The 11,073-nt window shown below is 49.0% G+C and overlaps 2 protein-coding genes across 2 annotated transcripts; both read right to left on the reverse strand.

Annotated features, from left to right (window-relative positions):
* Positions 1-5,460: 5,460 nt before the first annotated feature.
* N7519_004263 (pyridoxal phosphate-dependent aminotransferase) lies at positions 5,461-7,073 on the reverse strand (the record flags this gene model as incomplete). The annotated part of the gene is made up of 4 exons (XM_057291039.1): positions 5,461-6,062; positions 6,116-6,401; positions 6,459-6,934; positions 6,989-7,073. 4 exons carry the CDS (start codon positions 7,071-7,073, stop codon positions 5,461-5,463), a joined length of 1,449 nt encoding a protein of 482 aa, XP_057152241.1.
* Positions 7,074-8,067: 994 nt separating this feature from the next.
* Positions 8,068-11,021, reverse strand: N7519_004264 (Rho family guanine nucleotide exchange factor CDC24; the record flags this gene model as incomplete). The annotated part of the gene is made up of 4 exons (XM_057291040.1): positions 8,068-9,428; positions 9,487-9,673; positions 9,745-9,993; positions 10,053-11,021. 4 exons carry the CDS (start codon positions 11,019-11,021, stop codon positions 8,068-8,070), a joined length of 2,766 nt encoding a protein of 921 aa, XP_057152242.1.
* Positions 11,022-11,073: the final 52 nt, after the last annotated feature.

Here is an 11,073-nt window from a genome sequence, read left to right on the forward strand (position 1 = left end):
TCATTTCGCTTCTATCGGAGATTTTCATTCGATCCTAATCATACTATTTTTATCTTTCCCTTCCATCAGTAAATCATACAGTGGCGTCTGCCATGGGGCCAATTTCGAGCCGCCATGCAATATAGCATGCTGTACTCCGTACTCCATCGACAATGATTTATGATTTCGAATACAGACATCGGCGATCTCGACTTGAAAAGGCCTTGGTCTTGCATGGCCTCCGCTTCTAGTTTCAAGATTGGCATAAACGGGGCAGTTACTTCCGTGGTCGCATCGGACTACAGATTCCCTGGGGGAAACTAGGATCTAGCCGCTTGCCAGCTAATGTATCAGAATGTGTCGGGGGAGGAAATCAAAACCAAAACACCGATTTTGCGACGGTGATTGGTCTGAGATGTTGATTCGCGTATATGCAGGACATGATATAGGAGGAGTCGTTAAGATCGGGAAAGACGCACTCGATGAAACATGGCAAATAGGAGAACAATTCCAGCTGATTCACGATCGGAGAATCGGGCCTTGCATTCTGCGACCGAGGCTGATATTTCCGGCCCCCAAGCCAAGCCCTGTTAGTCGCATCGACGTTCTTGGCCCTATGGACACTCCAGGGGGCCAATTATATTATATGCGTCAATCAAACATATTGGATGGACATCAGGGATAGTGAAGCTGCAGATAATTCCGAAACTGATGTTTTGGGTTTATTTCCGTGCTAGTGCAATACCGGAGCAGAGAGAGAAATAGGAAAAAGCAGAGAAAAACAGACAAGGATAGAGCTTTGCGTGGTTATTTCCGCTTGTGGGTTGATCGGCTATACGCTCATTTCCAGACTTATTATAATCTACAGTATAGTAGGATAACTCCGTAAACTCCGCTGCGAGATCCCTACGGGCTGCTCAAGAGTCGGTGTGGGGCTCTTTCCAACGGCGATATAAGGCAACCAGGATGGACCAGAAGACTTCCCCGTGTGAATGGCCGAAGAGATAATTTGCTAGAATACCCAAGTGAAAGTGTATAGTCGTCATGGATGTCCCCTGTAGGGTGCATGGCGACATTAGAGCTTTGCCTAATGTATGAGAGACTTCTGAAATAGAGAAGATGACGACATAGGGCGTGGCTATGTACTATCCGAGCTAGGATATTACGTTATTTTCTGGACTAAAACTACTTAGTAGACGCCGTTGTGTAGCTTGCCGGCGTTGACGCGCGGTGGAGAAAGCTTTGGGGAATCTAAAGGGACTAAAACTGGACTTATTTCCTAAAGGGGTATGTAGTATGGAGTCTGTAATTTGAGCATATCCCTGTTACCGGCATTGCTGTTCCTATATCAGAGAATGAGTCAAAAGAGTCTACTCTGTACTTCCAGACCTATCGAACGATCTACAAGAAATATACGGAGTATATATCATTCGAATGAGGAAGGAGAGTTCAGGAGCTTGGGCCTTTCGGGAGCATCGGGGTACACGGCGCAGGGAGTGGTGGGTGCGGGTATTGTATTGGTATGTACGGAGTACGTAAATGACATTGCGGAGTACGCTATGGACCGTTCCCGAAGGTCCACTAGGATCCCGGTACCTGGAGACTGTATGTTTTGATTTATGTTATGGTATCTGATAAAGATATTATATGAATATGAATACTATTAGTACTCCGTATATTGTAGACAGAATCACATTGTCCAGACAAAAAGGAAAAAGGAAATGCTTGGCATGAATCCACAATGTAACCTGTCAAACATAATTTCTTGGAAAGCTCACCTCTTAGCTACATAAGTAGATTCTGGTTCCATGTGGTCCCCGATGATCGACAAGACCTACATAGTCTACGGAGTGCATCGGTGAAGAGTAAAGTCAAAAAGGGAAGTCAAGCAAAAGTAAAGTGGATCGGTAATCTTTTCATTATCCATCGAATCCATGTGTTGTCATAATCCCCAACCTCAACGCTTCGACCCATTCCGTTGAAACTAGTCCGATCTTCCCGGAGAGAGACATAGGAAACAAGCTTTGTGGAATGGGGCAGAGAGCGCGCACATCTCAGATCCTGGGGCTTTATCCAATAATTTCGAAGTGAAATCATTTCCGAAACAAAGCTGGATATACCCATGGAGTACAATAAGGGCCTGGAAAGATGGGTATGACCTCTAAATGGCAACTTCGATACGAGTGATCGACAGAATTTCAAAGAGAGAAGTCCAGTTCTAGCTTGAATTCAGGCAAAACTACGTGTTGCGGCTCAGGCTGATCCCAAACTTTCTTTTCAGAGTTTTTAAAAAACCAAAACCAAAATCGTTACCAAACCGGGAAAACAGGAAAACAGGAAAAAGAAAAAATTGGAACACTAAAACCATGGAACCATGGAACCAAATTACCGCTCGGCTATTGGCGAGCAGTGGAGAAAGTAGTAAAACCATTCCAAGGTTGGATGATTCTCTCCCACATGGACCTGAAATTATATCAACTCCATTATACCAATCTAGAAAGGTCAGAACCCATACTCCGTAGTCCCTGACTCAAGCAATCCACACTCTACCTAGGTATGTATAGCCGTCTCGCATTATGAAGCCCAATATGACCAAAGTTCCCCCATACCCCCACAAGTGGTCCCCCACAATGTCTGGTCTAGATCGGATCGTCTTTTCTTGGGAGCTCCATCGATCGGCATCTTAGAATGAAGCTGTCTGTGCCGAGGAGATACAACATACGCAGAGAGATTCTATTACATCAAGATCAACAACCAACCGTTAACTAGTTCTGTCTACGGAGTAGTCAGATCGTGATCTTCGTTTGTTTTATAGCGTTCCTTTTGCTTGTGTCACCAAGTGGTCTTGTACCTGGTCCCGGAGTAGTAGTACGCTGCATCGTACATGTTAAATGGAAATGTTATACAAATATCCTCCGTAAACCGGGAACACATACATAGTCATTTCGATTTCTACCTAGACATGACTCAAAGTCCAAATGGAAATCACCTGGACATCATTTCTGCATTAATAATGCAGACGCTCTCCACCTGGGCAGTACTCCGTATTATTTACTCCGTACAATGCTCTTTTACTCTACTGTTCCCAAAAAGCCTCAGGCACCTACAACCAAGCCGCTAATCCGCATCTGGAAATTTTAGACGAAAAACAAACACATGCGGCCCTCATTGGTCCGTTCTTGTTCCATCTCTCCATCCTCGCGGGGGAACGCGATTATCCATATCCAGTCCAGACAAGTTACTGTATACATAACTTACAGAATACCCAGGGACACTGATGTCGAGGGTCTCACGGGTGTACGACACTGGTAACGGCTGCGTTTATAAGCCTTTTGTGCGACGCTACCCGGGCTGGATAAAGATGCCGGGTGTCTGTGTATGACACAGTGCATGTTGTACCATGTACCTACCTAGGAAAAACCATCCTGGCAAATATGTCAGTCTTGGACTTGCAATATCGGCGAATGCTGACAGGAGGTTTTCCTGGACTATGCGGGAACAGAAAATGGGGGCGGCATGCTATGGCTTGACCGGGGTATTGGGGCTGTGTACTATGTCCTTCCTTTCTGGGCTCTCTTTCGCTCTCTCCCCGTCGGAAATCAGGATGTCAGCGCGATAGACACATGGCGAATGGTATTTTGACCGAGGTTGGATGGGAGGAGATTGGACGGCTGCGATATTGCCCACCCACCCCCAGCTGATGACTTTTTGGCTTGGGAACATAAGCTGGTAGTTGCGTGATATCGGTACTTCATGCAGGTACGAAAGCAATGACGACCCTGTGTTCCGTGTTAGGTTATTCGATTGAGGAAAGGCACGACACAGCTTGGAAGTATGCACATAGAATACACCACAACGCTAGGTGATGATGGATTGGGCGCCGAAAACGGCTAGGCTGTACGCCATTTTAAGGATGTTCACTCAGTGTCCAGAAGGGCTCTCTAAGCACCCATTTTTGCTCAGGGATCAGCTTACCCTTCACTTAGGGTACTTAGGGTAGGCAATCAGAGACGTTATTGCTGGGATGGTCTCTGCTGTTTTCCCCGGCAGACTGGGCTTGCATGTTTGTTATGCCTCTATAAAAAGGCCTGCTTTTCCTGGTTTGGACGGCAGAGTTTTCTTCTTTCTCCATCTCGCAGTTCATGGTAGCTGTGGCCTCCAGCAATTATAATGTACTGCGCTCTATGTCCGATTGTAGCCAATTGCAAAAAATATAATCCTTTTGTTAGGTGCTGGTTCAGCTTAACCACCCTAAACCTTCTTTCTAGTATTTAAAGAGCCTCTGTCGCCCGTTAACTCATAGGTTTGCGAGTGAATACTTGACAACTCTACGACCAAGAAGTCTACCATCTTATATTGAGAACTGGAGGCAATAATACCAGCTCTGCCACATCTGAGGCCAAACAACCTATCCTCGATGTCATTGTCCTTGTACTTACAATAGCAATTCTTGACGACGCATTTTCGGCAAATATACATTCTGTCGAGGATGTATTCAGGGCTCGTGTCTGCAGTCATTTCCCTCACGTTGAGACATACTCAATATGCCAGCTTGGCCGGTGCCAATAGGCCTGCTGTTTCTTGACACGATTGCGCAGTTGGTGATGATCAGGGCGCGATTCACAGGATTCCCACACCCTGTCCAATGAGCCCAGACACAGCAGGTCATCTCATGTCGCCTCACGAGACTCACGTCGTGATATAGAGGGACTTTATACCGAATCGTCGCCCCTTCTACCACCGGCTTCGAAACAGAGGTAGCTCGGATACAGAAACGGAAAGTGAATTCAGCGGAAACACACAGTTTCTACGCAGTATCTCTCCAAGACATTAGTGTATGGACAAGCATTCTGAACACGATTATCCAAACCGTGGTTCGAGCAGGCTTCAACGCAACTTTACCCATTTATCTTCGGGATACCTTCAATTTTGGCCCTTCATGAGTCGGAGCAACTCTCTTTGCCCTCCAGGTCCCTATAGTCTTTCTCTCCCCTATTCTTAGCTGCGTTCGAGATCGTGTCGGTGTCCGATACCCAACGGCGGCTGGTTGGATTCTTCTTTGTCCCTTGCTATGCTGTTCAGGTATTCCCGGGAGCGGAATATCTTGGGCTAGTGGCAGCTAGAGAATTGAAGAAACTGCCTTTGTTGCATGCACATGTGGCATTGGATTGGTTTTGCCATTTGTTCGAGGTGCCGGGGCTTTGCGCATCTTAGATGACAGTGTATCTCCAGGGCTATATTTCGGACTTCGTATAAACTTGAATTTAATTCTACTGATTATAGGGACTTCTATCAATTCCAAGTACTGCTGTCCCTCATTTTTAAGCCTTTCTACTGCTATAAAACACTTCTCAGCTACCCTAGCTAGCAAGTCATTAATATCAAAAATGAGATAATGCATTTATTACGCTAGTCTCAGCCAAGACGCCGACCAGAGCCTGACAACAATCAAAGTCAAGATCAGACCAATGCCCCAGGTATCTAATCATCCGAAACAGCAACCTCATCCTCCCACTTCGTCACACCCATCTCACGCGCACGGTTAACAACACGCTCAATGCCATCCAGACCCATCTTCAACACATCCATCCTAGGCCCGTAGCTCAGACGGACGAAGTGGTGACACGGGCTGTCGAAGAGATCGCGACGCTTCGCCGGGTTCAAGTCAAAGAAAATACCAGGAACAACAATGACCTTCTCACTCAGCAGGGCATTGAAGAAGTTCAGGCCGTCAGAGATGTTAGCCTGCTCCGGCAGGGGCGGGTCGAGCGAAGTGAGGTCAAGCCAGATATAGAAGGTCGCGCCAGGGACGTCCTGGACACGGAAGCCGATATCGTAGAGACGGCCGAGGACGTAGTCGCGCTTCTCCATGAAGTGGCTCTGCAGCGCCTTCATCTCAGTGCGAACCAACGACGGCTCCAGCATCGGGATCGCGGCTTCTTGGAACGGCACGTTTGCGCCGCCGTCGAGGTACGAGCCTGCCGAGCCGAGGGCGTCGACGAAGTCTTTGGGACCGACCACCCACGCAATTCGCCAGCCGGGAAGACGGAAACGCTTCGTGAGTCCGTCGATCAGGAGGACGTCTGTGGTTCGGGTTAGTTTGGTGTACGGAATTAGGGTCTGGTGGATATCATACCATCCTTGTTGACGTCGACGACGTTCGCGGCACCGCTGATCGTCGATCCGTCGCAGCCCGTTGTGTAGTTGTATCCGCCGTAGAACTCGTCCAGGATGAGGGTCGCGCGGTCACGGCAGAGGTCCTGGATCTCCGCTAGCTCGTCTTGCGGCACGAAGTGGCCGGTGGGGTTACGGGGGTTGGAAGTCAGCAGCACTTGGGTGCCACGGGCGATTTCCTCGGCGATCTTGTTGGGGTGGATGTGGTAGTGGTCATCCTTTGAGAGGGGGAGGGGGATGGGAGCAATCTGCAGGAGAATCAGTAAATTATAACACACCCCAGCTCAGCTCTTCCGATGACGCACGTTCTTGAACAGAGTCAACATCTCCGAGTACGCAGAGTAATCGGGGATGGGGAAGGACAGGTACGAGTTGCCCAGGATGGCAGCAATGCGAATTAGACCGGCGCGGCCACCGGGAACAATGCAGACATTCTCCCAGGTATACTGGCTCTCCTTGCCCTGGCGGTAGTGGTCGTTGTACAGACGAGCGACGGCGGCACGCAATGGCTTGATACCAGCGGTTGGACCATATTCCCGAGCAGCGGAGGTGATGGGAATGGAAGTCGGGCGAGGGAAACTCCCCTCGATTTCGTCGTCGGCCTCGGGGGCTCCCTGGCCTAGGTTGGCCCAGCCGGTGGGATCCTCAGCGTAGCCATGCTCGGAGGCTCGCTCTGTGCACCAGACGACACCGGTGGAGGCACGAGAAGCGTCAAGACCGGCGTGGGGTCGGTGACCTTCGTGAGCGGCTCGGAATTGCCGATGGGTTTCAGATCGGAGTTCTGAAGGGGTTACAAGTTAGAAAAGCCATCAGAAACGTGATATTGTATACGTACCATTGTCCGTCAGATCCTTGGTGGTCGATAACCGGCGATTCTCAGAGGGGCGCAGGATGCTTAGGCGGCGGCCGGAGAACGACATTCTTGGCGAGTCTTTGCTTTTTGTATAAAATGCTTGCAGTCTCTTTTATGAAAAGAATGGAGATTTTGGGAAGTGGGAAGGGGGCAAAGTGGAAAAAAAATAAATAAAAACAAGTTTACACCGAGCCGGTTTCCTTTTCAAAAAAACGACAGCCAAATACTGGGCGACGATTCGACGAAATCACCGACCTCTGCTCTTTTCCTAATTCTTTCGGGCGTCAGGACCACCAGGCGCTCCGCCTCCAACACATTAATAGCGCATAGTTGGGGTATTTTATAAACAGTATTTTGCTGCAACTGTAGCCGATATTGTCGGGGGCTACATGGGTAGAGGTATAGAAGTACATACAATAAGCACTATACATACAGCTCTAGAGCTATGAAGCTATAGCTATAAGCTTCATAGCTATAGCAAATTAGCAAATCTGGCCCTGCCAAGAATTATCGGCGATCCGACTGCGGCATCCCGATCAGATAGGCAAGTGGATACGAATTGGGAAAAAGGTCTTTGTATAATTCCATGAAACCCCAGAAAATAATAGGCATATACATCATATAGAAGCTTCGTACGTTCGTGGACATTGACTAGATCAGTAAAGAGATAACAATCCAAATGGGAACGCAAATTCAAAACAATGCAGGGACGTCTTTTTAGACATTCCCTTCACCTCGTCACCAGGACATCATTCATGCCGTAAACAAATCATTAGATGCTCGCACGGAGACGCCACAGTCCAACTACATGTTTGCCACATGGCTCGCTGAAAGTCACAAAGAAGGGGAGATAGAGAGAAGTATCTCCCCTGAGAACGGCTGCTCAACGGTTTCAAGCCAATCCAGTCGGAACAATGAGTGTCAGGATGGGAAGAACGAGCGCCAAGGCGATGCAAAGCGTTGAGAAGACGGGGATCGATGCGATCCTCGCAGGGGGGGGGGGGGGAATCAAGGGAGGTATTAAGTCAAGAATGAGCGGGAAAGCAAAGAAAACGAATAATCTAATCGACCACCTGGCAGTAGAGTTGGATCTCTCCCACCAAGCCCTTGGCGAGCATATCACGATGTTGTTCCCGCCACTCCATGAAAGCAAGCTGGACCGCCTCGTCGCTATCAATCGTGACGAAATCACCGTCTTCGTCGCGGTAGCGCAGTCGGACGGTTTTGCTTCCGATGGATCGATCGGTGAACCGAGCGAGTTTGGCATCCACACGGTCCGTCAATGAACGGAACAAAATGTTGGTCGCAATTACAAGCGTGACATAGTTGTCGTCAAAGTTCACCTTGGCCTTGAGTTGAGTGGGCATGTAGTCTCCTTCCTCGGGCTCCTGGGTCAGGGGCGATGTGGCATGGTCGGAGATTTGCCCAGAGTGGCGGGTATCGTTATATTCCGGCTCGTTGAAATGCGTGGTGTGGAGTGGAGGCTGGGTACGAACGGGGAGCTGGGTGTTGGTGGGCGAACCGTTCTGGCTGCGGCTGACGGGGGCTTTCATGTTGGCCATGTGCGCCGGAATCGGTGGCACGGGGACATTGTCGACTGTCTGCATAGTGTGCACTCCCATATAACGCCGTGACTCGGGATTGTTATTGTGATGGTGAATATCAGGGCTACTAGCCGACCGCATCCGCTGGGTCATGCCATTTGCGGAGTGAGCCTGGGGGCCCGAGAGTGGAGGCAACGACGGGCGCTGAGCACCTCTTCCACTTGGCTGAGGTGGGAAATATCCGCCAGAGGTTGACCCTTCTCGTGATGTTACACGAGACAACGCTGGTGCTGTGTAGCGAAGGGAATCCTCATTCCAGACGGATGATGGAGTGGTGGAATTTGTATTCTGGCGACTGAAGGAGAAGCCTGCAGATTGAGAACTCGATCTCGTGGAAGGAGTCTCCGCCGTGGGGGAAAAGTAGGAGCTCATGTTTCGATCACCAGGGGACATGCTTCCGCTGCCGGAGAATTGAGTGTGCACCGAAAGCGTTGGATCAGTGCCCGCATAGCGCGGTCGAGCGTTGGGGTGAGGAACAGAGGTGGCGCTGCTACCGGTGGCAGATCGGGTTCTCAGACTAGTACTGGAGGCATTTCGGCTCATAGGGAATTCGGAATGATATGGATCTTTGCTGTTGGCGTCATCGGTATCATACTCTTGTTGATACGGGTTGGGCATGTTCGCCATGCCCTCCATGTACGTGAACTCGCTGTCGGATGTACCAGTATTGCGCAAAGTGCGTCGCTCCGCTTGGATCGCCCGTTGGGTGTCAATGTCCTTGTACCAATTTCGCATGGTGTCTTCGTTTGCATATCGGATGATAAAGTTGTCGACAACACCAGGGTCCCCTTTCCAGAAAATCTGAATACGGTAGAGTCCTGTTGGAATCGATTAGAGACATATTTCTTAACCTAACAAGCCAAGAGTAATGCTTACCAGGCTTTTGAAGACAAACGATATCTGTGACGTTGGCCATGTAGATTCGACCTTTCAGTTGAAGACGAGCCTTTCCTTTCGCAGTCAAAGACGGCTTATCTTTCTGCATCATAAGCTTTGACTTTTGCTTGTTGGGGTTGATATCTTTGCAACAGAGAAGTATTCGCTCGAAGAGATAGATATGGTACTAGGGGCCATGTTAGTGATGTTCCATTTCGGGGAACAAGAAAGCGTAAGACGCAGAAAGTAAGACCATACCTCTCTCTCGCTATCCTTTCCACTATCTCCCTTGACAACCTGGAAAGTGCCAAATCGAAGGAGATCTCCAAATGACTCCATCTTCAATGCTTTCCAGTCATCCACGCGCTCAGATAGATCAACTACCGCCGCAGCCAAATGTTCTTTGTGGATCGCCTCGTTAGCAAAGTCCAGCACATTCTGAATACAGTCGACTGCATGTGTGATATCAGCCTGGAGCTTCTCGTCTTCTAATTGTTTGCGTAGCTCCTGAGAAGGTACAGCCATATTAGCTCATTGATCTTGAACCCAGCATTTAGCAAGCTTACCAAGAGCATCAGCGGGTATCGAGTCAAACGCTGGAAGGGTTTCACAAAGAATCCATTGAGCGTTTTCGGCTGAGCGACCATTTGTTGCAGATCTATGTGGCGTGGCGCACTTTGGATTTTGTCCCATTCCTTCATACAAGCTTCGTCACAACGCATCTGGTTGGCAATGAAAGGCTCATACTGCCGGAAAGCATCTTCATGCTGGAAGAAAAGCTCACCCCAGTTCTGCATTTCTTCTGGCAAGGCGTAGTGCTGCTCCATGCGAATCAGGAACCGTTGGGCAAAGTCTAGTAGGTTGTTTAAGTTGAGGAAAATCTGATGGCTCGCATCACCTGTCAAAGCACCCGTCTCTTCCAGTTCCTTCTTGAGGGCTTGGAGATTTTGCAGGTGATGAACATAGTCACGCTCCGTCTCCAGAAGTTCCTTTAGAATATGCTCCCGCTTGGTAAGCTTCACATTGGCCTTCGCGGGAGCCTCGAGAACTTCAGATTGCTTTAATTGACCTTGCATTTCGAGAATGTCCACCACGCGGTTGACCATTTTGATCACTTTGATGAAGCCGGTGGTGCTCTCGCCGTAAAGGTCGGTGATCAAAAAGCAATCCTGCTGAGGGAATGCCAGGTCTTGTAAACAGGCCTGGAGGAATTTGAAGGTTGCCGCTTTTGGACGCTTCGCCTCAGTTACCTTGCCAGGATCAATTTCTAGTGGCTCATCGGGACCAGATGCATTATAAATGCTCAACAGCGGATAGCCATTTCTGAGGCAATTCCACAAGGAAGCCACCGGATCCGTATTTCCTCTCATGCGATCATCATCATCCATCTCTTGCAGGTATGACTCGAAGTTGGGAACTTCGGATAGTCGCCTCTTCAAATTGACGCAGCTCTGGTAGATCGATTCTCCACCCCGGCGATTGATAATGTTATCCTCGGCGACCGGAGCGCCGCTCATGGTTGAAGAGTCAATCATATCGAATTTCCTCGAGGTCCAGATATAGATGAGTTAGACCAGCCAGGCTCAA

Source organism: Penicillium mononematosum (genome assembly GCF_028829835.1).
Source record: "Penicillium mononematosum strain IBT 11891 chromosome Unknown utg000002l:1.0-8112719.0:1.0-8118358.0, whole genome shotgun sequence".
NCBI lineage: Eukaryota > Fungi > Ascomycota > Eurotiomycetes > Eurotiales > Aspergillaceae > Penicillium > Penicillium mononematosum.